Genomic DNA, 27,747 nt, shown 5'->3' on the forward strand with positions numbered 1-27,747 from the left:
AGGAAGTATTACTTTACAAAAAAGGACGCATACGTATTTGTCCTGGAATTCTAACTCTAAATATCATTTAATTTTTTGTAAAGGAAAAGTTAATCACACTGCCTCTCATTTCGAATCCAAAACACCGGATGGCAGAATATGATGAGGAAGTCCTGTTTCAAGCATTCTGAGGAGAATTATAATCAGTACTATTATCAGGACTTAGAAAATAAGCCAAAGAAAGGCAAAAACATTTTCAGGCCTTTAAAATCAAGAGTATACCCCTAAAGTTTCTATAGAAAATATTTGTAGAAATCTGGTGCATATCGTGATATGGCAGGCAATATCCATTCCACCTTTTAGCATATACTGCAGAGGTTAGAAAGCTAAAAACTCTTTTTTCTTTGTAGATTCTTTTACAGCTATGGTCCTGGTTAATAATTAGATTCTACTAAACAGATACATGTGCATGTGATTTGGAATTTACAAGTAAGGGAGGGTCAATGCAGTGATGCCTGTTTTCTTTGGGCAAGCGACGTCATGGAGACCTAGAGGTTGTCTATGCCAGGGTTCCAGTGTGCAAACTCAGCTCTCTGGGGACTGACAGGGAGTTGACGTGTTGGTGGGGCAGCTTCATGCTTTCTCACTCTTCTGATCATGGGAGAGGTAGCAGTTCTTTCTGGCTGGTGAGTTCCTGGGCTGGTCCTGGGAGGCAGCTCTCCTGCAGAGCTAGCTCCTCCAATCCTTCCTGGTCCAATCAAGAATCCATTTCCCTGTGTTAACTCCGTCTCTGATATGGAAAGTCAGCCACCCAAACCAAAAATGAATGTGAAAGATGAAAGAAACATATAAAACCTATGATCAATAGTGAATTTGGTCAAGCTTATATTTAACTAACGGCAATGTGATGGTAAAGAACTAAAAGTTTGGGGGGTGGGGTACTAAAAAGATACTAAAATGCTTCAACTGAGGCGCTTGAAAGGAGGAAAGGAGTGAGATGAAGGCTGAAGAGAGTCTCTGGAGAAAGCTGTTGCCAGGCTGTGAGTGTGCACCTCTACACGCCCCCTGGGGAAGTGTGGGGAGCATTACCTTCTAATCCTAAACTCAGTAAGGCAGATGCTTTAAGGGGAAAGCACTTTGCAATGTACTTTCCTGAAGTTGTGAGACACAGAGGACTGCATTTGACTCTTGTCTGGGAAAGTTAAAATGGACCATGGACTGATATTTGAGGACTGACCTATTACCACTCTCACTGCCTTTGAGACCAGCCTGCACTCCTAGAGTTTGCTAGGCAAGTGATGTGTAAGTACTTCTCATGGATCAGAAGTAGCCAAGTAGGAGAGATTTGGTTTTGTTATCATGGGGTAGTCATGCGTCCTGCCAGAACAGCAACCTGGAGATATGAGGAGACCTCGGCAGAAATACGCTGTGGGTATAGCCCAGGATGCCCAGAGACCGAGGAAGATGCTAGAGAAGCCACCTGGAATAGAGATGCACCAACTGGGACCAGGGAATCAAACGAGAGTGAGGTGCAGCAATTAGAGACCTTCTAAGAGCTCACAGAAGGGCTTCACAAAGAGTGAGCTATAACCACCGCCAGGGCCAGTGGGCAGAGCTCTGAAACCTCTCTTGCCTTCTATATAAAGCACAGGAGAAGCAGATCAGTTTCAAAGGTGTAAAATAACTACGAATTAGGTAATCTGTTTTCCTGAAGATTTCAAGTGAAAAAGACTAGCAAAATAATTTAGCATGTTGAAGGCATATATAAAAATATATATGTATATGTAAAGCATCTGCTATTCTCTGTAATTAGGAAAATCTGAGAAGCATTTGTCTGATTTTAGTAGAGCTACAAAAATTTTCTAGGAGAGAATAATTTTATTGAGTATTTTTGAATTCAAGGTAAATAACAGTCAACACAGAGTATGGGTAGATGATTTGCAGTTAAAGATTACAAAAACATGGATAGACATAAAAAGTACATATGTGAGGATTATGCCTAATAAACAAAAAGGCAAATTAAAAAATATCAAACTATATAGTCATGGTTTTAAAATCTGAACTTAGAAACTCATGTCAATATTACTTTAGCTTAGCTTTTCAGCATATTTCAAGAATACTTTGCTTAAATATAAATGTAATATCAATTAGAACTAAATCATAAATTGGGATAAATAGAATTTCCATTTTTGTCATATTTCATATTGACCTGTTTTTCATTACTGAAACTTTAATTTCAAAAAAATCAAAGAGTAGCATCATTTATGTTTTTTCCACTCTGGCTATCTAGTGACATATTAATCGTATTTGGAGTTAAGTAAATTATGACTGAGAGAAATTTATGATATTATCATTTATAAGGAACATAAACAAATTTGAAATTCCTTCCATCACCAAGAGTTGGGTAACTGTGAATGAGAAAAATCAGTTTTGCACTAATTTGTTAGTGGTACTTAAACACAAAATCAGGGGCTATTTTCTCCCTAAACCATCCATTTATAGGCTGTGTATAATAACAAATAATGGTAAGGAAGATAAAATAGAACCTAATATAGTAACTGTTTTACATAATATATACTATGCATATTATATATAATACATATCGCATATGTATTATACAATATACATATACAATAATATATGTAACTGTAAAGAAGAAAGAAAGAGTAAGTGAGGAGGAAATGGACATTTACTCAGGACATGAGACACTAATCTCATGTAGTCCTTACCAAGACCCCACAAGATAGGTAGGATTATCCCCTCTTGTTATGAGGAAATAAAGACTTCAGAAACTTTTGCAAACTCATACAGAGAGTTGGTGGCAGAGAAGGAATTTGAATCACAGCTTACCTAATTGTTTGCAAAAAACAACAGTGAAACAATAGTGGCAGATTTAGAAACACAGAGTTCTTGGCAGCACAGTTTGCAAAGACCAAAGAAGACGAAGCAAATTTATCCTTTGAAACCATGATTTTTGTAAGAAGAGTCAATATGAAAGTCAACAGTGTATTTTGCTTATTTTCTGTACCACCACAGCACTCTTTTGTAGCACTTAAAACGTTTTACTGTCATTCATTTCCTTAACTGTCTTTCCTACTGGGATGAATTGTGGAAGGGTAGGAACTGTGTTTTATTCACCTGTTTATCTCCAACACTTTGCCTGCTTACCTGCCCCCTCCCCACCCCAGCTGCCCTCCATCTCCAAGCAACAAGTGATCTGACTTCCGTCACCATAGTTTGTCTTAATTACCTACCGTTTTACAACTTATAAAAGGAATCATACAGTATAGACTCTTTTTTTCTTTTACCTCACTTCTTTTACTCAGCATTAATTATTTTGAGATTCATCTATGTCACTGCATGTATCAATAGTTGATTCCTCTATATTGCTGGGTAGTATTCCATTGGATGGATATACCACATTTTGATAATTCCTTCACTTGTTAGCATTTGGGTTCTTTCCAGTGTCTTGCAATTACAAATAAAGCTGCTATAAACATTAATGTACAAGTCTTTGTATGAACATATATGTCCTTTTATGTTGGGTAAATACCTATGATTGAAATGCCTGGATCATATGGTAAGTGTGTATTTAAATTTTTATGGACCTGCTAAACTGTACCAAAGTGGCTGTACTTCTACATTCCTAATGATAGTGTATGATAGTTCCTGTTGCTCCATATTTTCATCAGCACTTGTTAGTGTCAGTCTTTTTTTTTTTTTTTTTTTTTTTTGCGGTACGTGGGCCTCTCACTGTTGTGGCCTCTCCCGTTGCGGAGCACAGGCTCCAGACGCGCAGGCTCAGCGGCCATGGCTCACGGGCCCAGCCGCTCCGCGGCATGCGGGATCCCCCCGGACTGGGGCACGAACCCGCATCCCCTGCATCGGCAGGCGGACTCTCAACCACTGCGCCACCAGGGAAGCCCTAGTGTCAGTCTTTTTAATGTTACACGTTCTAATAGATGTGTGGCAGTATCTCACTTTGGTTTTAATGTGCATTTTCCTTATAACTAACAACGTTGAACATCTTTTTTACGTGCTCATTTGACATCCATGTCTCTTCTTTGGTGAAGAGTCTGCTCAAGTTTTTTGCACATTTTTTATCAAGTTTTCTTATTGTTGAATTTTGATAGTTCTTTATATAATTTTTTGTTGAATAATGCTTTGCAAATATTTTCTCCACCTGTGTCTTGTCTTTTTGTTTTCTTTTACAGTCATTATATATTCCTTTAGTGTGAATTTCACACGTTTGTGACAGAAATGATATTTAATGAAGTGCTTTCTTAGATCCTGCTCAATACATCATAATATATGATATGTGTACTATACTAACTTTCTAAAATTTGGAAAATGCTATATTCGAAAACACATATGGCCCTAAGAGTTTTAGATGAGAGATCTGTACCTCCACCCTCTTCCTGGAATGTTCTGGCTGTCGTATGACTAGCAGTAAGTTCCTATAATTCTTCAAAACTCTCTTGAGGTATTATCTCATTTCTAATGTCAATACTGACTTCCCCCTACCCTTCACCCTATCACAGAATTAAGCATTCCCCATGCTCCCTGACTTCAGACTATACTACAAAGTTACAGTAATCAAAACAGTATGGTACTAGCACAAAAACAGACACACAGATCAATGGAACAGAACAGAGACTCCAGAAATAAACCCACACACTTATGGTCACTTAATCTATAACAAGGGTTGCAAAAGTATACAATGAAGAAAAGACAGTCTCTTCAATAAGTGGTGCTGGGAAAACTGCACAGCTACTTGTAAAGGAATGAAGTTAGAACATTCTCTAATACCATATATAAAAATAACCTCAAAATGGATTAAAGACCTAAATGTAAGGCCAGATGTTATAAAACTCCTAGAAGAAAACAGGCAGAACACTCTTTGACATAAATTGCAGCAGTAATTTTTGGATCTGTCTGCTAAAGCAAAGGAAACAAATGTAAAAATAAACAAATGGGACCTAATTATACTTAAAAGCTTTTGAACAGCAAAGGAAACCATCAACAAAACCAAGACAACCTACTGAATGGGAGAAAACACTTGCAAATGATATGACCAATAAGGGGTTAATAATCTACATATATAAACAGCTCATACAACTCAGCATCAAATAAACAAACAACCCGATTAAAAAATGGGCAGAGGAACTAAATAGACATTTCCTAAAGAGGAAATGCAGATGGCCAACAGGCACATGAAAAGATGCCCAACATCGCTTGTCACCAGGGAAATGCAAATCAAAACCACAACAAGATATCACCTCACACCTGTCAGAATGGCCATCATCAAAAAGAACACAAATAACAAATGTTGGCAAGGATGTGGAGAAAAAGGAACCCTCCTACACTGTTGGGGGGAAAGTAAATTGGTGCAGCCAACCGTGGAAAACAGTATGGAGGTTTCTCAGAAAACTAAAAATAGAATTACCATATGATCCAGCAATTCCAGTACTGGCACCCCGGTGTTCACAGCAGCATTATTTATAATTGCCAAGACATGGAAGCAACCTGAGCGTCCATCAACAGATGAATGGATAAAGCTGTGTTGTGTGTGTGTGTGTATATATATATATATATATACACACACACACACACACATATACTATTCAGCCTTTAAAAACAAATAAAATTTTGCCATTTGCAGGCACATGGACGGACTTGGAGAGCATTATGCTAAGTAGTCAGAGAAAGACAAATATTGTATGATATCACTTATATGTGGCATCTAAAAAATACAATAAACTAGTGAATAATATTTTAAAAAAGCAGACTGACAAATATAGAGAGAGAACAAACTAGTGGTTACCAGTGGGGAGAGGGAAAGGGGGGCACTATAGGGATAGGGAAGAAAAGGGTTATTATGGGATTACATGAAATAGTGTGTGTGAAACTTTTGAAAATTGTAAAGCACTATAGAATTTAAAGAATCTTTCATTCCATTAAAAAAAAAAGATTTAAAAGGAAGAATTCAGCATTCCCAGCTTTGTATGCTTAAATTATTAAGCATGTTTGTTGAAGGACACTATGTTCTAGGCACTATAAGGAAAAGGGGAAAAAAGCATTGAAAAAAGGTACAATAACCCCTGCCCATATATTACCTTTGTTAAGCACACTGCTTGTTATAATCATAGGTGCCCAATAAATACTTATTGAAATAAATGAACACTACAGATATTAAGGGGTACAAAAAAGAGTCTACCAGGTGCTGGCAAACGATGGCTGGTGAGCAATATCAAGTTGGTGGCTTATTTTTGTATGGCCCCTGTGCTAAAAATGATTTTTACATTCTAACATGGTTGTTGAAAAAGAAAATATTGACAAAAATCATATGTGCCCTCAAACATTAAATATTTACTATTGGCTCCTAATAGAAAAAGTTTGATGATCCCTGCTTTATACTAGACTCATTAATGAGTCGGAAAGAAACCAATTCTTATTTATAAAAATGAAAAACTGAACATAACTCACAGATAATGGCTTTGCTATATAAGATGCTATACATACTATATAGTCATTAAATGATAAATATGTTCATTATGTTAACACATGGAAAAGTCTATAGAAAATTAGGAGATGGAGTAAAGAACAAGATGTATACTTCAGTCATACCTTTTATATTTTGAAATAAAACAATGACAGGAACAAATGTCACAGTTTTATAAGAAGTTTTTGTTTTATACTAATGGTATTTGTGAGTATTTTAGTTGTTTTGATGACCTTGGTCTATCACACTAAAAACTTATTTATATATAAAAATTTGAAAGTGGTTTATATAACTCACCCAACTATTTGATAGATGTCTTCAGATTTTCCTTGGCGTAATTTCAGTATCCAAGCACCTGGGTTTGCTTTTAATTGAAAATATCCCTTTTAAGATGAGAAAAACATGATCATAGTTATATGAATGAAAATGAGGTCCAATTGTTCAAGAAAGATTATTCATGAATACTCCAAGATAAGTGTTTACTAACTGTGGAACGAATGATTTCTATAAATGAATTCCAAGGAAGAAGACTCTGCAATAACCTTAAAAGCACATTCTGAAAGTATGACTCTCTTCATGTTCCCTTTATTTAATTACCTTATTCAAGGATTTTTTTCTGGGAGCTGTTCAGTAACAGTAGGATACAAATTATTTCATATTATTAGGAAAACTTGGAGGATTTCACCAAAACATCTAATTAAGTATCATCCATTGAGTATGTATAATACTTACAAGATTGGCCATCACTATTGTATCAACGACAACAGGTTTATTTTTTGTGCCCAGTGTAAACTGCAGACCCCAAGGAGGTTCTTCTGTGATTATGTCAAAGCAATGTCCTTCGAGCAGTAGATATTCTAGTTCATATTCTGCTGTGACAGTTTTCTCAATCTACGGAGGAAATATGTCATTGTTTTTGGTGTTAGTAATTCTCATAATGTAAATTTTGTAATAAGTATATGTGATTATTTTAATATTAGCCAATATATTTTTGGGGGCAACCTCAAGTCTTTCTTTTAGACAAGTGAACCTAATAGCTGAATCAACTTCTTGAACACTAAAGCTCATGATGAATTTTCTTCCTTTCCCATGACATCAGCTCTACTCCAACATCACGATACATGCACCAAAATCGCAAGCAGGAGAGATGTGAGAATGGATGGGTGGCTCGGTAAGTTGTAGCACTCAAAGAATCTGCTTCGTTGGCTGTGCCCTAGATCTCCTGCTTCAGACCTGGCAAGAAGGCCAACTTGTCATCATTATCACCTTTCTTGCAATTAAAAACAATTAACGGTGAATTGTTTTGCATTCAAAAAAACATATGCTCATTAAAGAAAATTTAGCAAATATAAGAAAGTGTAAAAGGGAAAAAATAGAAACTACCTACAGACTAAACATTCATATACACGTCAATGCACTGATTTCTACTTTTGCTCCATAATTTTTTTCTAAGAAAGTATAACCTTTTTCATTAAATATAGTTTTCTAAGAACAAGTCCTTTATTTATTTATTTTTTAATTTTTTTTTATTTTTGCGGTACACAGGCCTCTCACTGCTGTTGCCTCTCCCGTTGCGGAGCACAGGCTCCGGACGCGCAGGCTCAGCGGCCATGGCTCATGGGCCTAGCCGCTCCGCGGCATGTGGGATCTTCCCGGACCGGGGCACGAACCCGCGTCCCCTGCATCGGCAGGCAGACTCTCAACCACTGTGCCAACAGGGAAGCCCCATGTCCTCTTTTTAAAACATCCTTTTAAATGGCTGGACATTCCAAATGTTTCCAGATTTTACTCTATTGCAAATGTTATAATAAATATTTTAGGGAGAAAGTTTTTTCTCTACATCACATGAAAAACATAACCAAACATAAAAATAAATCAAATGGTAAGTGATTTTTATATAGTCTGGCAAATTCTGTTGAGCAGATAAGATAATGATGCTATCTATCTCTAATTTTATTTCACACTACGAGGTTTTTGATACTACTTTTAATGATGTTTAGCATACAGAGTATTTGAAAATATTCTGTACTGTATAGTTGTTTTTCTTTGACTATAATTACTACAGAAATAATTATAGCACTTGTGTACAGTATTTCTTTCTTGAGCCCTGTTCTTATAATTTTACTGTTTTTAAGAACATGAAATAAGTAACTTGTTTGAAAATAGCATTTGTTTCAATGACTTTAGTTGAGCTCTGAATTAGTTGTTGAGTTATTACTACTCTAATGATGAACTTCATATACTTCATTAACCTGTATCCACAATCCTTACAGCATTTTGGATAGAAAGATTTCTATGGGATAGTCTCAGAATATGAGAAATCCTAGAGATCATCCAGCTTAGCTCCTTCACTTTACAGACAAAGAAACTACCCCAGAGGGATTATGAAGTAAAGCTTAACTATTTTAAATTATGAATTAGATATCAGGGCAGAGTTCAAATACATTCAATCAGTTTGTGACTAAATAATATCTTCATTTATAATACATTAATGTGAAAATTTCTCTTCCTTATATATTTGTATAACAGACATCAATTGTGTTGACTTATTCAAACCACAACACTAAAAATAGCAAATTCATTTTTCAAAGAGTACTTTCTGGTGAGTATTTATAATTTTGTGAATATTTAAAGTTTTATAATAATTTCATAAAGGTGATTTGAGTTAAATTAGTTCCTATTATCAAGGTTTATTTTTAGCAAGAATAGGAAAGCTAGTGATCTTTTTTGATGTTTACATCTCCTTTATATTTTTATTTATCTGTTCTAAATATTAACTATTGACATGAGACATGAATTTAATACCTTTCCAATATAACTTTGGTGCATATTAGTATTTCTAAATAGAAGTGTTTATTGTATTGTTCTGTGACTGAATAGTTAAGAATTTAGCTTCCTCCTTTAATAAAAGTATAAGTTTGATTATAAAGATTAACATTTGGGTTTATTAATATTATCTATGGCATTCAAATAGGAATTCTTTGACATTTACATTGGTAATGAATGCCTTGTCAATAAAGGCATATAATTTATTTATATTTCAAAAGGGGCTAATGCATTTTTCTGTGAATTCCTTTTAACATAGCCACATACCATTTTCCTTCAGCAATCTTTTATTTACTCACTTCCTCTTTACTGGGTAAACAATCACTATTGTTTCAGGTATTTTGACATCTGTCAGATAAAGGCTATGATGAAATGTAACCAGAGAGTCTTTGGACGCAGTTCTAGTTACAAGCTCTGAGAACCACCTCTGAACTCCAGGTAAATGTAACTGTCACACTTTAAGCTTTCCTAGAACCACTTTTGTCACCTTTAATAATGGCATTAATGCCGGCTGTGCAATAAACCATGTGAACAAAGACCTGGGAAGGAAGAATCTTTCTAGATCAAGCTTTTTTCAGGTGGTTATATAATGTTCGGGAATTAGATGTAGCAAGGAGTACTGACTATACAAGCTAGTGTGTAGTGACACATCTCTCATTATTAGTCTCACTTTTTTCCTTTACCTACAACTCCTTCTTTCTACTTGAGCACATGTCTTTGTTATTTCATATATTTCTAGGATAGTTGCAGGTAATACTGTAAGTATGTACAGCACAGAGTGGAAGAGAAGAGCCTTAGAGGTAGTTAACTTTTACAGCTGGTAGAATTTGTAATTTCCTTTTGTTCACTCATATAATCTACGACAATAGGGGAAATTATTTGTTTATTTTCGTCTTCTAAAATACTGTTCATTCAAATAGGTTCTAAAAAGGCATTGCTATATTTGCCACTCACAACAAAATGTTTAATCTCTATTAACTGTACAATAGAAACTAAAATTTTTTTACCAGCAGACTCAATTTAAAAACTTTAAGCTACATTAATTCTCCCACCGCAAACTTTTTACCCTTTTGGTTAGAATCTTTAAAGTTATTTACTGATATATATTGGTGAACTCTCTTAATGAAGAACCAACAGACCAACAGAGATCCAACTAATCATGGAGGAAACAGGATTTTTTTTACTTCATGCCAAATTCACTTCTGAACTTTCCCTCATGGATTTCATTGTTTTGCTCTCTTTCTATTTTTTCCCTCAATTTGAAGGACCGATTTCAGATGATTGCTATGACTGAGTTTTAGGTTCTTCTCCGGGTGGGTAAAGTTGGTCGTATAAGTGAGTATGTTCCAGGGAAGTGACTCAGGATCCCACAGGATCTACACATGAGTGAATCAGAAGAACGCTGCCTAGAAGGAAAATCTTTAGACAAAAGGTGACACGTGAAAAGCATGAGAAACAAATAATGAACAACCTGAACCAAATTATTAGAGGTAAAATGTTTATGCCTGGGTCAAGGTAATGGCTACCTTCTGAAGGAGCTGTCAAATGCAGAACTGGAAATAGGTCAGAGGCTGTGCAGGACCGGGCAGCGGGGAGGACAGTGAGAAGGAAGCACTGCCCCCAGCCACCCCAGTTTCTAGATACCTGTCTTCTAGGTAAACTCTCCTAAAATGCTTCTGTTTTTTTTTTTTTTGTGCTTTCTGAATGCCTTTCCAATTTTGAATAGAATGTTTGGAAAGACTCCGAATATTATAAAATAGTCTCCTGTCAGTGGTTTTGTTTTGTGTGTGTGTGTGTGTGCTGTGGATTGAATGACTACAGGTGGGGAAGAGAAGTCCGGTCATTTACTGGACAAGGGTCACACTGGAGGTGGTGGGAAAGAATGCACTCAGCCCGAAGTATATAAGCAAACTTTTTCCTGCTTTCTACCCTAATCTCATTAGAACTGCTTTCTCTGGCTATGAGCTGTGGGGCAAAAAAGAATTTCAGATGAAACTGTTCCTCTCTGAGTTAAAAACAAAACCTGAAGGGCAAAGGTACTTAATGGTTTTGTCCTAAACTGCCATTCATCTGTCTCCATAGCTTCTACATTGTTCATCTTAGGGTAGCACTTCTGAAGCAACAAAAACAGTGAGGGCATTTAAGAACCCATAAAACCAGAGAAGCTGAATTTGGAAGTTAGGGAAACTCGAAAATCAAAGGAAAGACTGGATCAGGATCTAGAATCATAAAGGAGAAAATTCTGGTGAGCAGTGAGTAGGCACTTGGTACAGGAATAATAGCTCATAAGAATTTATCCTATTCCTCTTTCTTTGTAACTTACATCCTTTAAATGAATATTATCAAGGTCACAGTTGCTGTGTACTGTTTCAACCAACCAGCTTTCAGGAGTAATCATGTTGAGGGTTAGAAGGGGTGATTCAGGGATATCCAAGAATTTTGCCACTGGTCCAGTAACATCATTAGGTGGTAATGTCAGTTCCGGTTCCAGAACAAAACGGTAGAAGCTGTTGGTAGAACATAAATAAAATACATAGTGTGACCAAAACTGAGATTTCTTCTAAAATATTTTAAAACTGAAAATGGCTTAAAAACATGACCAGAAAGTCTTAAGTTAAAAACACACTAAAGATTTAAAACACACTAAGGTCTTAAAAACACGCTATACTGAAGTTAATGCTTATGTAAATGGTAGGCAATCATTATTTTGTTTACACTGTTATCTATTTTAAGACTGTGTATATTATATACCCTTGTTAATTATTTCTTAATGAACACAATTAGAATCCCTTTAAGATATACTGACTTATGCGGGTTCCAGCAGTTTATGATCTGTATTCACTCACTGATCCTTCTTCAAAGTTTGAGCATGGTCTATTTTTAGTGATTTTTATTAGCTCTTAGCACCATTAAGAACACGAAGAGAAATGATAACCAGAAAGCAAGTAAAATTTAAGCTAAAATTCTGGTACTAATTCAAAAAGTGCAATTAAAAACAAACAGGAGTGAGTTTAAAGCAGCTGCTTATTAATAGAGCTTTTAGAAGTACCAGCAATCTTAATGTATTTAGCCTCATGCCCTAGTATCTTACATAATAAGAAATAGTTATAATACTAAGAACATTGACTTTCACTATTCTGGGACTACAATCAAGGTGTCCGCTGTGCTGTGGTTATCTCAAGGCTGCATGGGGGAAGGATCCACTCCTAGGCTCCTGCAGTTCCTCAAGGTCCACTGGCATGAGGGCAGTAGCTCCTCACTAGTGGTTGGCTGGAGACCTCCTTCAGTCCTTGCCACAAGGGCATCTCCAGCAAGCGTAGAGAAGCACTCAAGAGCAAGAGAGAGAGAATGCCAGCAAGACAAAAGTCACAGCCTCTTACAACCTAATTGCAGAGGAGACATTCCATCGCTTTTGCCATATTCTGTTCACTGAAAGCAAATCACCAGGTGCAGCCCGCACTCAAGGAGAACGTACGCTGAGTGTGACCCCAGGGGCGCTCATCACTGGCAGCCGTGAAGCTGCCTATGGCAGGCAGGCCAGCAGAGTCAAAAAAGAAGAGTGGGTAAGAGGAGACCCTGGAGAGAACACAGTCCAAACCAAGTAGCTGGTACTGTCAAATGCAGCAGAAACATCACTAGGTAAGAAGTATCCCATGGATGTTGCAAACAGCAATTTCTTTGTGATTCACTTAAAGCCCAGCTTCAGTGGAGGTACCGGTGAATGAGAGATGAAGAGGGGGCTTGGCCACACGTCTGCAAAGCTGAGATGATAAAGACTGGAGAAGAGGAGGAAAAGCCAGGGCACCAGAGGAGAGGAATTTAAGTTTATTTCTTTTTAAAAATTGAATAATTCTTAAGACTGAAAGAAGAGGGCTAGTAGAGAGGTTAGAGATACAGAACCAGGAACTATGTGGTAAAGCAAGGATCCAAAACAAATGGATAAGTTATGCGTATACTGTATATATATGCTTTTTTATATTCTTTTCCATTCTGGTTTATCACAGGATATTAAATATAGCTCCCTGTGCTACACAGTAGGACCTTGTTGTTTATCCATTCCATATATAATAATTCGTATCTGCTAACCCTGAACTCCCAATCCATCCCTCCCCCAACTCCTCCTCCTTGAAAACCACAAGTCTGTTCTCTGTATCTGTGAGTCTGTCTACGTTTTGTAGATAGGTTCATTTGTATCATACGTTAGATTCCACATATTATGATATCATATGGTACTTGTCTTTCTCTTTCTGACTTACTTCACTTAGTATGATAATCTCTAAGTCCGTCCATGTTGCTGAGCCCACTGTATATTTCTTTTGTTTGTTTGTTTGTTTGCTTGTTTTTGCGGTACGCGGGCCTCTCACTGCTGTGGCCTCTCCTGTTGCAGAGCACAGGCTCCGGACGCGCAGGCTCAGCGGCCATGGCTCACGGGCCCAGCCGCTCCACGGCATGTGGGATCCTCCCGGACCGGGGCACAAACCCCCGTGTCCCCCGCATCGGCAGGCGGATTCTCAACCACTGCGCCACCAGGGAAGCCCCACACTGTATACGTCTAAATAGGTATTCCTAGATCACATTTTTAAAAACACCCATGGATGAACACAAATCCATGTAAATTCTGTAATTAGATTGGGTCAATTTTACTGGTTAGGTTACTTTAGTTTTATATCAATTAAGGTTAATAAGTTATCTCTGATCTTCTGATCATTTCAGTTAAACATTTTGTGAAGACAAAAACAACAGATGCAGTAACTATGTTCCTTTTTTTCCTTTTAGCATTTGCAAATTTTTCAAAATGAAATTATGTTCACGTAGACCCACCTCTTTAAAGGGGCTTCTGAAAGCTTACCCCTACAGTTCATGAACAATTTTATCTTCATGTTGATAATCTTGCCAAGTACCTATTAGAAAAGATTTCCATATTTGAAATTAATAGCTAACACTTACGGCGCATTGACTATCTACCAGCTACTACATTAATACTTGACATCCGTTATCTCATCTGATTCACACAACATCCTTTTGAGGTAGCTACTTTTACACAGCTGAGGCACAGACAGAGGTAGTAATTTGCCCGAGATCACACAGCAAGTCATGGCAGAAGTAAGATTTGAATCCACACAGTTGATTTCACTGCCCAAAGGTTATGCTGCCTACCTTTTGCCTAGTGTGACTTTCTTTACTGGTATCCAAATTTCCTTACTACTGAAGAACAAGTAAAATAATTATTAGAACCTTGACTTGAAAGACAAAGTGGTGACCTCACAACAACGATGGCGAGGGTGCCCTGATCCTTTTGGAATTTCATCTACACTGTAAAAGATGTAGGAAGGTCTTGGCTACATACAGATAAAATACTCTCTTTTCTTTTTATTTCCCTAGAGCAGCGGTTGCCAACCTTTTTGGCAACAGGGACTGGTTTCGTGGAAGACAATTTTTCCACAGACCGGGGTGGGGGGTAGTTTTGGAATGATCCAAGTGCATTGCATTCACTGTCACTTTATTTCTATTATTATTACATTGTAATATATAGTGAAATAATTATACAACTCACCGTAATGCAGAATCAGTGGGAGCCCTGAGCGTGTTGTCACCTGCCACTCACTGGTAGGGTTCTGGTATGAGTCTGCAAGCAACTGATTATTATGGTCTCCGTGCAGTCAAACCTGTCTGCTAGTGATAATCTGTATTTGCAGCCACTCCCCAGCGCTAGCATCACCGCTTCAGCTCCACCTCAGATCATCAGGCATTAGATTCTCATAAGGCGTGCGCAACCTAGACCCCTCTCACGCGCAGTTCACAGTAGGGTTCGCGCTCCTGAGAACCTAATACCACCGCTGACCTGACAGGAGGCGGCGCTCAGGTGGGATTGTGAGCGATGGGGAGCGGCTGTAAATACAGAGGAAGCTTTTCTCGCTCACCCGCCGCTCACCCCCTGCTGTGCGGCCTGGTTCCTAACAGGCCACGGACCGCTACTGGTCCGTGGCCCGGGGTTGGGGATCCCTGCCCGAGAGCACTGAAGTAGGAGAATTATTAATGTTGATAGTCCCCACCTCCACAGAGGCAACAAGTCAGTGAAGATCTGAAAGATATTAGACAACAAAGGACATAGGTAAAAGGAGAAGAATAACACAGATACATGGAAGGGAAAGGATACAGGTTCAAGGAGAAATCAGAATGTACAGACCAAGGATTTAAGAGCTGTGAGTTTTAATTCCCATTCTATCAGTCCTATTAGCTACAACGGAGGCTGCTGAGCCACTGTTTCTTCCAAGTGTTAAATGAGACACTGACCATTTTTTCCAGTAAATTAATTTGTGCTTTATAGCACGAATTTACAGCATACATTTTCTCTATAGTAAGAAATAATATGCCATGTGAGGTTCTGAGTTGCTCAGAAACAAAGTATGCTACTGTTACCAATGATGTAAACTGGAATGCAATTCCATATTTTATATTTCTGTATAACCCATACTGCTTATTCCTAAATTCTATGTTTACATAAAAGCTTCAGAGGTAAGCAATTTTTTTTTTGGATAATGAATCCCCATAGGAATAGGGAATCATACTACCTCCATTCCTCATAGGTATGATTACTGATCTCTGTTTTCTAGAGACTAATAGGAATAGTGTGTCTACAGAAGTTAAAGTTTGAAGGTATACAAATGCAGAAAGAAAGAATGAGGCAAGTAAATCAGCTGTGGAATGAAGTTTGCCCTGATTATACACTGAACAGGTAGAATGGCAACGGGTTTCCAAAATTATTTGTACACATTAATAAATGCATTTATAACAGATACCTATCACCCATTTTTCCTATTTGATTTGAAAAGGCAAACTAATTTCTGAGAGAAACATTTTGAAATTTGATAGAATATACACCAGTGTGACCCAGCTTGATCATCTACATTTTCACCAGGCTTAATATCTAATTACTTTTGCCTGTTTCCAAAAGTAAACTGTCAAAGAACAAATAGTTTCCTCTTCTGAGAATATTTTGTGATGTGTCTTTAAAAGAAACAGTATTGAGTAATTTCAAATAGAAGTATCCCAAAATTTTAAACATCATCAGAAAAAAAAATAGAGCCTTCCAACATAACTAGCTTATTCAAATTTAAGCTACTGAAAGCGGCATCACAATTTGAATTTTTAAAATTTTCAGTACAAGGTAAGCCACATAATGTCCTTTCAGAGTCTGCTGTCTGTCTCCTAAGACTCATTCTCCTCTACTTGCCTAGGGGAAGGATCCTGTGACCAGGTGCAGCTGGCTGGCTGGCTGGCTACATTCTGGTCAGAGGGATGCAACTGGATGGAATATGTTTGGGCTTCGGCCCTTGTTCTCCCCTTCCCGCTGCACAAATACAGAGATGATGTTGTGATCTTAGACTGCTGGAAACAAGCTGCTTCATGAGGATGGCGGAACAGTACAGAAGATGTCTGAGTCCCTCACGTGTGGAGCTGCCTTGGCAACTCCAGTGGCTTACAGTGGGATGGGGAGATGACAGAAATCAACTTCAGACTTGAAGGTACCGTTACTTTGCTCTTGTTACAGTGGCCAAACCTCTCGAACATAGCCTTCATGTTCTTTCTTCCACTAGCTTCACCTGTTTGGCTAACGTTACTTATTATACTTTAAGCTTATTATACTAATTACGCTTAGACATCAGCTTCTCCAGAGGCCATTCTCCACACCTGGGGTAAGAAAGATGATGATGGGAAGACGCTTGTATTAGCTCAGGCTGCCATAACAAAACGCTGGGTGGCTTGAACAACAGAACTTTATTTCATGTCAGGGTGCTGGCATATTCAGTTTCTGGAGAGGGTTCTTTTCCTGGCTTGTAGATGGCTGCCAGGTGGTGGTGTACTCACATGAACTCTTTTTTATGTTTGTGAGGAGAGAAAGATCTCTCTTCTCCTCTTCTTATAAGGCTATCGATCTTACTGCATTACAGCCCAACCCATAGGATTTCATTTAACCTTAACTACTTCCCCAAGGCCCTATTTCCAAATACAGTCGCATTGGGGATAGGGCTTTAACATATGAATTTTGGGGGCGATGGGGACAGCAATTACATCCACATTAACACCTAACCTGGTACTGCCATAACACCATAGGCATACCTCTATCATTTCATTTTCTACACTGAAATATGACAATCTATTTAGAACGCTGTATGAAAGAATCAAGAGCAGACATTTGATTATACTTGAAAACAGACCTGAAAAGATTATAAATTTCAAAATAAAAGTAGTATATATCATATAATAAATATACATAATATTTAATAAAATATGATATCTTACAATCAATAACTGTGCCATCTTCTGTGCCTCTCTTGTCAATGGATCAACAATAGCAATGACATCAAAGGACATATCATTCTGCTGAGAATTTATCTTTATAATGCTAGAAAAATAGAAAATAAGATGAACAATGATCAGTTAAGTTTATTCAATTGCCTAATTAATCTTAGCGACATACATTCTTATAAATTTCTTTCTTTTTCACTGGATTAAATTAAATTAAATTAAATTAAATCCTGGTTATTTCACAGAAGAAAATGCAAATTTAAAAGTTTAATGTTTACGTTCACTAAATTAGAAAACTGCAAAGAATTAGAGAAAATGAAAGTAAGAAATTATGGACAAATGATTTTTTAAAAACTCTTCAAAGAACAATACTATTATAGTGAAAAAACTTTATAATTTTTTTTTTTTTTTTTTTTTTTTTTTTTTTGCGGTACACAGGCCTCTCACTGTTGTGGCCTCTCCCATTGCAGAGCACAGGCTCCGGACGCGCAGGCTCAGCGGCCATGGCTCTCGGGACCAGCCGCTCAGCGGCATGTGGGATCTTCCCAGACCGGGGCACGAACCTGTGTCCCCTGCATCGGCAGGCGGACTCTTAACCACTGCGCCACCAGGGAAGCCCAAAACTTTATAATTTTAAGCCCCCCAAATTCTCATGGATCATACAACGTAAAAAAATAAAACAGGGGCTTCCCTGGTGTCACAGCGGTTGAGAATCTGCCTGCCAATGCAGGGGACATGGCTTTGATTCCTGGTCTGGGAAGATCCCACATGCCGCGCAGCAACTGGGCCCGTGAGCCACAACTACTGAGCCTGCGCGTCTGGAGCCTGTGCTCCGCAACAAGAGAGGCTGCGATAGTGAGAGGCCCGTGCACCGCGATGAAGAGTGGCCCCCTCTCGCTGCAATTAGAGAAAGCCCTAGCACAGACACGAAGACCCAACACAGCCAAAAATAAATAAATAAAATAAATAAATAAATAAATAAAACAAAGATGCTTCTGTGTTAAATATATTTTCTCAGATTTGAGAATGACAGAATTAACTATTCAGTACTTCTATTAAACTTACTAGTTTTAAAAACCCAACATATTATAATAGGAAAGCTCAGGGGAAAAACACCCAAATTTTTCATATTATTTTGACCTAAGTCATCCTCTCCACACCTCCTCCCCTCTGACCTTTCCGTTTTTGAATTTCACTGATCTAAGTTAGAAGACGGACTAATCTTTAAAGGAAAATGTTGGGAAAATCATTAAAAGCACAGAAAAGGCCAGTAGGAGATAATCCATTCTATATTTAATTTAATGAAAAGTTTAAAGGATGTATTTAATTAAAAGTACAGAACAGTCCAATTGATTACTGTTTTAACACTACAATAACATAGGAAATCAGTTTTTTTGGAGATGTATAAATTAAATATCTTACATATTACAAAGGTAGAAAGATTTTACCAAATCAAACTGTACCCCTGTAAGACTACAGGGATCTTAGTCTTCTTTGGTACAAGAAGACTATAAATATCTAGACTTCTGCAGTGAAATAACTTCTCAGCAATCAAATAAAAGCTAATGTAAAATTCCCTTCAAATATGGGTCTTCTGACCTAGAGAGATGAAAGACACTTTATTTTATATGCAGTTGATAAGAGTTAATAATGTTTAAACAGGAGTGTCAGAATCAGACAACAAATCCTGGTAGATAATTGCTGCTAGAAACTAGGGCTACAAATCGGATGTTTTAAATTAAAGAGACTACCTACAATGGTTAATTCCTTTAGTTTTCTTGGTGAAAATTTTACAAATTACTGTCATACTTGTAGCACTAGTCAAAAGTGGTTGTTTTCTATATGCTTCATGAGACATTACTATGGCTAAAGGCTAAAGTAGGCATCTGTTGACAGCTACTTTAAGTTTTTTCCCCCAGACTACTACCAATTCTGTGAGGTTCTGTGAATCAGAATCCCATAGTTCCCATCACCTGTGTAGTATGTGTGTTGGTTAGGCCGAACGACATTTTCCAGAATTCCCTTTCCTTCACGTTTCTGGTGGGTGGGCCAGAAGAGAGATTCTCAGGATATCTGGAGGGCAGGAGGGGGCGGCAGCCATTCTCTAGCTCACACACTTTGTTACTGATCTGCTGACTCAACGTCGCTGGCATGAGGCCCCCACTGGTTCTACCTTCCCCAAGGTCCTCCTTCTACTCTCTGACTCCTAGGTCACGTATGTGTGTTTAGCACTGTGATAAGGCTCCCATCTTCTGCAGGACACCTGCTATGCACGAAGGTCAGAGGCAACAAGAACTGACACAGGTTTCAGTCCACACTTGTGGGATTCCAGCTTGCTCTTGACAACTCTCCCTTGCTCTCTCCCCTCTTGACAGTTACCTCTCTTCCTAATTGCCTGCCCTGTGAACTTAAAGTTCCAGTATCAAAAGTCAACAGCCTTACAGAGACTACTTAACCAGCTCCCACAATTGTGTAACGTCAAATCCTATAACAATTCATTCATTCACGCATACATACGTACATAAATTCTTATCTATACACTTCCCAATATACATATGCATACATATATACCACACACGCATGTGTGTGTGCAACAGTGATTCTACTGCTCTGACTGACCCAGACTACACAGCCCAGCATTGCTAATGTGCTTCTCTCTTTTTCTAGGCTTCCAACACAAATGAAATCCAACAAAGTCATTGTTTCTTCAATAAATTAAGACCTTCAATCAGATTATCATTAAGTCTTGCTGACATGGATCCTACATTTAAGGTAAGTATTCACATTTCTCCCCTGATTAATACGAGTTGATTTTATGGCTTAACTTTCAGGTTCAAGCTTAGTTCTCTTATTTCCAAGTTGGGAGAAGCACCTCGTTATTTGTGTAACAAATACACATAGCTACAACGCATTAAATAAAGATCTACTATACTTGAGACAGTAGGCCTGAATCTCATAAAACCCCTGAAGGGTAGGGATCATCATCTATATTTTATAGACTAAGAAACTGAGGCTAAGAGAGGTCACATAGCTAGGTAAGTCGTAGACTGGGATCAAAAAGCTGTTCTTTTTTTTTTTTTTTGACAAGAAAGCTCACGCTATGCCATACAACCAACGTTGATGTGGATGAATAGATCGTACCAACGTGTGTAAACACACAGAAGGAAAAGTTAGATACCTAAATTATACACATGAACTCAGAAAAGTGGAAGATTACTGACTTTGCCTTAAAAAATGTCAGGCATTAGATGAGTATTATTGTATAAACATAGATGCATACCAATACACATATACTACATATCCACTTACAAATATTCGTAACAATGCCCCAGAAATAAATAGAAAAGAACTGGAGAATTGTAAACCACTGTCACAAAGTCACATCATATCCTTCCACATAAAAGAAGGCTTAAAAGCAGCAGGACACATTGATTGATGTGAGAGCTAAAGAAAGAAAGCAGAGACTACAACAACAATAACCTATGAAAGATCAAATGTTTCAGACATTTAATGTGGGAATAAACATTTCCAAACATATCAAAATTCCTAAATATAACATAACCGTGTAACAGTATAGTGATTAATGTTTGCAATGATAGTTGTGAATAATTTGTGTTAAATTATTTCAGCATATGGTATTTAAGAAATCAAAGACGTTTGCAAAAAGAATTCCACTAAATGTGTTTAAAATACTTTAAAAGTATTGAATCTCAGTTATCTGAAAAAAATAAAAATTTCATTCCCAATAGCGCTAGATAATTTCTCTTTAGAAAGTAATTTTTCCTAAGAATGATACTACTATACATGTGTGAAGACACCTCAAAAGATAGACCTTCTACAGCCAAAGAACGTGTTATCTTGTAATACAGTAAACAGAAGCAATGCAAGATCGCATCTCCCATAAAATCAGAAAACTTAGAAGGAAGTGTCAGCCATTTTAAGTTTACGATAAAGTAATTTGTCTCATTTTAGCTTTATAAGAGCAGTGATTAGAAAAAGAAAATAAAACATGTCTATAGTTTAGTTACATAATGTCTAACTGATTATTTTTTCCCATTCTAAGTGGTCCTTAATTTTTAAATTAAAAAAAAAAAAAGTTCCTGCTGGGGACTCAGATTATTTTACGTATGTAGATAGAACTTGATGAATTTTATTTCAAATATCTTAGAGGGGAAGTATTATACAGTAAAATTATAAACTAGTTTATTATTCTAAAACACTATTTCTCTGATGGCTCTTTTTGGAAACCTAATTTTTATGAAATAATAAATTTTTAACAAAAAAAGTGTTCCATGAATAAGTTACCCAACTGTTGAGTTTACCAAAAATGAACTTTTCTTTTGTTTTCTTTTAGCCACACCACACCTCATAATCGTCAATATGTTGAGGCACACTGAAAATCTCACTCCTCCACCCCAAAAGGTTCAGTATTCTCTAAATTTACTTGACTACAGTTTCTCCCTCAGAAGATATCTGTCAACATTTCAGAGTAATGTTCCATAAAACACAGTTTGGGATATTCTGTTGTACATGTCTACACTTTATTAAACAGAATTCTTCAGTAACTGAGCCTTTTATACATTGAGAATATAAAGATATTATTATTTATAAAGATTATACTGCAAAAATTCCAAATGATCTTGAATGTGGAAGAAAGATGAGAATAAGACAAATCATACTAGATTTAACTTACTTGAAACTTCATATCCTATATATATATCTGTGTGTGTGTATATATATATATATATATATATATGTCATTTATTTACTAGAATATAATTAACTAAAATTTCTTTTCCCTATCTTGTCGAATACATTTATTCTCTAACAACTTTTAATTCTACTTTAACTTTTGCTATATTGTGATACATATGGTAACCATAATTCAGTATAAGATGCAGTGTCAGGAGAAAAACAGCACTAATACATCTTACCTGTGATTCTCCTCAAGAAATGTGACATCATGCCGAGATGCATGTTTAGGTAAAGAGGAAAGAAGGGCATCGATTTTCATAACAAGGTCACTCAGGCTGGAGAAACAAGATAAATGAGTTTTGGGGGGGAAAGAAAGGTCCATATTTTATGTCACAATTAATGTCTCAAGAAAGGGGAATTTAATGTAAAATATCTCCAATAGACAAACTGTATATAAATGACCTTTCTTCCAAACTTGTATAATTTGTCAAAGTAAAATGACTGCTGCTTTTAAAGTCATCCTATTTTTTCTTATCATTGATATGATATTTAAACACATAAGTGTTCCTAATAGTGTCTATAAGAATATGGAGAATCATTTAATTCAAGTCAATATTTGCTGAGTGCTGGTTATATATCCAAGCACTGGGACCCATGTAGGAAAGAAAGAAGAGCAGGAAGAACAAAAATTAAATGATAGAATAACTACTTTCAAAGAACTTTTAATATAGTTGAGAAGCCCAGATTTCTTTGGTTTCAAATTCATTTGAAAACTAAAATTGTACAAAATAAATACCTGGATCAAATATAACCAAATTAAAAAATCCATAATAGAGAAAATGTATATGTTCAATGATACGCTGGAACAGAAAATGTTAGCTGAACTTTAAGAAATGTTCCCCTCCACCAAAAAAAAAAAAAAAAAGGAAGAAAGAAACAAAGAGAGAAAAGATAGGCATCTCCATTTTATAAACAAAGAAATTTAGAGTCAGAGTGGTTGAGAACCTTGTCAGTACTGTCAGCATCTCTCTACTATAACATGTTTTGCTGGACTACAGGTCCTGTACACTGTATATTATTTTAATTCGTAATACCTACCATATCTTTACAGAGCATTACATTTAATGGCCACTTAATAAACATAAAATAAATGGGTTAATCCAAACCATAATCTACTCGTAAACTTTCTTAAGGTATTTATTTATTGGCCACACACTCTCTAATACATAAAATTGTAGGCACGTTGGAGGAAGAGCAAACATAAATTAAAACAATCATATGAAAAGATGCTCAACTTTACTAGAAGTCAAGGAAGTGCAAATTAAAACAAGATGCAATTTCACATCCATCAGATAGGAAAAATTAACAGGTTGCGTAACACCAAGTATTGGTGACGACTTGGGGAAACGAACACTTACACATTTCTGGTGGCAGTGTTAATTGTTGCAACTCCTTTGAAGGACAGAATTTAGCAACATCTGGTAAAGCCGAAGGTACATCTATCCTACAGCCCAATAACAACACTCGTCTACTCTAGAGAAACTCACACATTGTACAAGGACACATGTAAACCAGGTTCATGATAGCATTCACATGATAGTAAAAAACTAAAGCCAAGTTAACTGTGCTTCAGTAACGGAGTATATAAATGAACTGCAGTATATTCACAAAATGAAATACTAAAAAGAAACTGAAATGAATAAGCTCGCTCTATATACATGAACATGGATAAAGCTCTTATGGAGGCAGACTGCAAAAGGAGCCTATGTGTAATAGCATCTCTCTGAAAAAGGCAAGACTTTAACACAAACACTAATAATAGATATTTACATATGAAGCAAAAGTATAAGCACATATATGGGAATCATGCACACAACATTTGAGAAAATGGTTACCTCTTAGGGAGGGAGGAGAATGGGACAATCAAGACAAATAAAACGAAATATTAACATCTACAGTTTGGTAGTGGTAAGCAAATGGTTATCATCCGCTGTTTTTTTATATTCTCTACATGTCTTTTATTATATCTTCTGTGTGTATTTGAAACATTTTCTAATCTCAAAAAGAAAAAATCGGATACAAAATACCAAACTCTAAAATGAATTGCTCTTACAATTTTAAATACTTACTTCTTTGAGTTGACTTCTGTATTTTCAACAATGTCTTCAATTTTCTCTACTAAATTAGTCAATGTTATCTTTTCCAACAAGTAAAAATCTTCCGCACAGAAATCTTCATCTAAAGGTCCTAAGAACTTAAAAGCAGTTATATTATTGTATATCTTCTATAAGATACCAATTTGGGACAAGTATTTTCTTATCAAATAGATATTTCTTGAAGCAAATATTGATTAAAGATTAAACAGATGGTGGCTATTAATCCCACCATTTACTAAGTCTCCTGGGAAACAAGAGAAAACTATTTCCTCACTTCGATATTATAAATAACATTTGCATCAATACCAAAATCAATGTGGCAAAAAAATCAGCAAATTATTTCCATTTGAAAGTTTTACTTTGAGACATAATGCTTCCAAAAACCTAAAGCTTTTCATTCTAAAGTAAGTTATCAAAGCAACTGTCTATATTCCATAAGTCTTTTAATTTCAGTATTTTCCTATTTAATCTGTAAATTGTACTCTACACTATGCAGATATGAATTAATATATAAACAAGGCATAAAAGAGCAAAAACCAAGAAACAAATCCCATAATTACTTAATAATACCAACCAATCTTCATCTAACTGATGCTGTATAAACTGTCTGGAGCACAGCAAGGTCTTGTAGGTTAGCTTTAAACCAGTAACTACAGAGCGGGGAAGCTGTAAAATTCCCAGATACCTGAACTTCTCAGGATGGCTATCCCACCACAACCACCCCAACTCTGCTACCGTTATCATTTTCTGGAAAAGCTAATACGTGCATCATCATAAAATTATTAACATAAGCCTGATGTAGAAGGTGAGCCCTGACATAGTCTTATGCACTAAACAATTAGACTTAATGACAAACAACTAGAAAACATGTCAACCAGAATGAAATGGTTGCAGTGGATTTTTTAAAGTTAATTAATTTATTTATTTTTGGCTGTGTTGGGTCTTCGTAGCTGCACGCGGGCTTTCTCTAGCTGCAGCGAGCGGGGGCTGGCTATTCTTCATTGCGGTCTTTAGGCGCGCGGGCTTCAGTAGCTGTAGCATGCGGGCTCAGTAGTTGTGGCTTGCAGGCTCTAGAGCGCAGGCTCAGTAGCTGTGGCGCACGGGCTTAGTTGCTCTGTAGCATGTGGGATCTTCCCGGACCAGGGCTTGAACCCATGTCCCTGCATTGGCAGGCGGATTCTTAACCACTGGGCCACCAGGGAAGCCCTGCAGTGCATTTTCTTACTTCCCCTTCATATGCTTCTGCAATTAATATTTTCTAAAAATTAATGAAGTATAGTTCTTGAATCTTTTCTCATTTGCTCACATCAAAGGTGATATTAGTTGGAATGTTGGCATCCAGCTAAATAAATACCATGTTCACTTTAAACATAAAACCTGGGCTCTTAAAAGTACAAAAAGTGGGCACTGTAATACTAAAAGTACACATATGAACATTTCATTTCCTTAAGATTTGCTATCATTTTTAAGGTAACTTTCAAAGCACTTTTAATGCTGTATTTTTTTGACTGTGAATAGGAGAGGCCTGGAAAAGGGCTGAATTTTATCTATACCACTTCTAGTGACTTGAGTAGTTTGTTAATAACTTAGAATAAGGAACTAAAATCTCAAATAATTTTCCTAAGGGATGAACAAGATTGGGTATCTTTACTGATTAAATTCACCAGAAAACCGGCTCTATTGCACCTATGTAAGTTCAGTGTCAAACAGCTAGCAGAAACTTGGTTCTTCTGTGTCTTAGTTCTTCTACTTAAAGATGAATATGATGTTTGTGGAATAAAGCAACTTAAATAGTATAAAATCACATAATGGCCAAATTGGGAAATGGAACATTAAATTTGAAAATCACGTAATAGTACAATAAAACCTATCTGGAGCTTAAATCTTTACAACGTTTTGGAAATGTGATTTTTCAGTTATACAGAATAACTGCTATAACAGAAATGCATTACCTCATTTGACAGATCATTACAATTTTAGAAAACTCTGTTAGAATGTTCTTCCACATAGTGAGCTAAAAATCTCTCCCCCCTCGTGGAAGTTGGATCAACTGGGCTTGATTCTGTACTGACTCTCAATGAATACAATGCAAATCAAATCTATAAATGTACCCATATTTCCCATGATAGCCTTCAAATATTTAAAGAGAAAACAGAAGTTAATATTTACTGAAAATTTACTCTGGGGCTGTTCTATGTGTTTTATGTGTAAAAGTATATTTAATCTCTCTGGCAACTTTAAAACAGACTATTACCTTTTCCATTGTGCAAATGAGGTAACCAAGTCTTGCAAAGGTTATACAATTAATGGTGCAACCAGAATTTGAAGCCAGATTCGCCTAGCTAAAACAAAAAGGCCTTGTTTGTTTCCCTTCTCTCTGCCACACCACGTCTTTCATCAATTTGTAAATATGTAACATGATAAAAATAAATATAATTATAGCAATAGCATTATTTAGGGTTTTGTTTAATCTTAAAATATATAGATTTTTAATTCTTTAGCATGGCAGTAAGAAAGTATGAGATCATCATTACACCCCAGTTTGATCATTTATGAACAATTTTAACTTTGAATATGTTTCAATCCTAACGTAAATATTTGGACAGGTTCAAAATGAAGATTGATTCTAAAATGTCAGAATTATTTTAATCATTAAACTATCTGGTTCAGAATTATAACTATCTGTTACAATTGTTATGATTATTGTGTTTCATAGCATTGCTCTGAGACACAGTATAATATTACATTATAGTTCATAAACCATAGTACTTATTTTCAAATATATCATACTTTTGTATTCAAACCACAGTCCTACAAATAAAAGGATAATCAAAATTACAATTTTCCATTAGTCAACACAAAAAGTCAATGTCATCTGACTTAATATCTATCTCTAGCCCCAACCTCTCCCCGAATTTAACTCATACGTTCAGCTGTCATCTCAACCAGTCTACTCAGAGGTCCAGAACTGAACACTGAACTCTTAATACGTCCAGAACTGAATTCTCTATCTGCCCTTTCCACTCCTTCTGAACAAGCCCACTCCTCCTGCAGTCTTCCTTTCCTTAAAACAGCGGCAGCTCAATTCTGCCAGTCACGTAGTTCTCTTACATCCCACTGTAAATCTGTCAGCAATTCCTGATCATCCTCCAAAATACATCTCACGTCTACTTCTCCCTACTTCCACTAGAGCCATTCCGGTCCAGGCCACCATCACATCTTGCTTGGACTACTGTAATAGCTCCTTATGGTTTCCTAACACCTACAGTCTATCCTTGA

At 36.6% G+C, this 27,747-nt stretch overlaps 1 protein-coding gene across 1 annotated transcript in view; it reads right to left on the minus strand.

Annotated features, from left to right (window-relative positions):
- UGGT2 (UDP-glucose glycoprotein glucosyltransferase 2) overlaps window positions 1–27,747 on the minus strand; it is a 171,260-nt gene that overhangs the window by 33,209 nt on the left and 110,304 nt on the right. Inside the window, exons 23-29 of the mRNA XM_059995737.1 lie at window positions 24,442–24,566; window positions 22,552–22,647; window positions 17,612–17,714; window positions 14,129–14,208; window positions 11,631–11,814; window positions 7,214–7,372; window positions 6,779–6,864 (exon numbers count right to left, since the gene is read on the minus strand). Of these exons, the coding sequence (XP_059851720.1) occupies window positions 6,779–6,864; window positions 7,214–7,372; window positions 11,631–11,814; window positions 14,129–14,208; window positions 17,612–17,714; window positions 22,552–22,647; window positions 24,442–24,566 (833 nt within the window). The remainder of the gene's footprint in view (window positions 1–6,778; window positions 6,865–7,213; window positions 7,373–11,630; window positions 11,815–14,128; window positions 14,209–17,611; window positions 17,715–22,551; window positions 22,648–24,441; window positions 24,567–27,747) is intronic.

Source organism: Delphinus delphis, chromosome 18, assembly GCF_949987515.2.
Source record: "Delphinus delphis chromosome 18, mDelDel1.2, whole genome shotgun sequence".
In the NCBI taxonomy this organism is placed as follows: domain Eukaryota; kingdom Metazoa; phylum Chordata; class Mammalia; order Artiodactyla; family Delphinidae; genus Delphinus; species Delphinus delphis.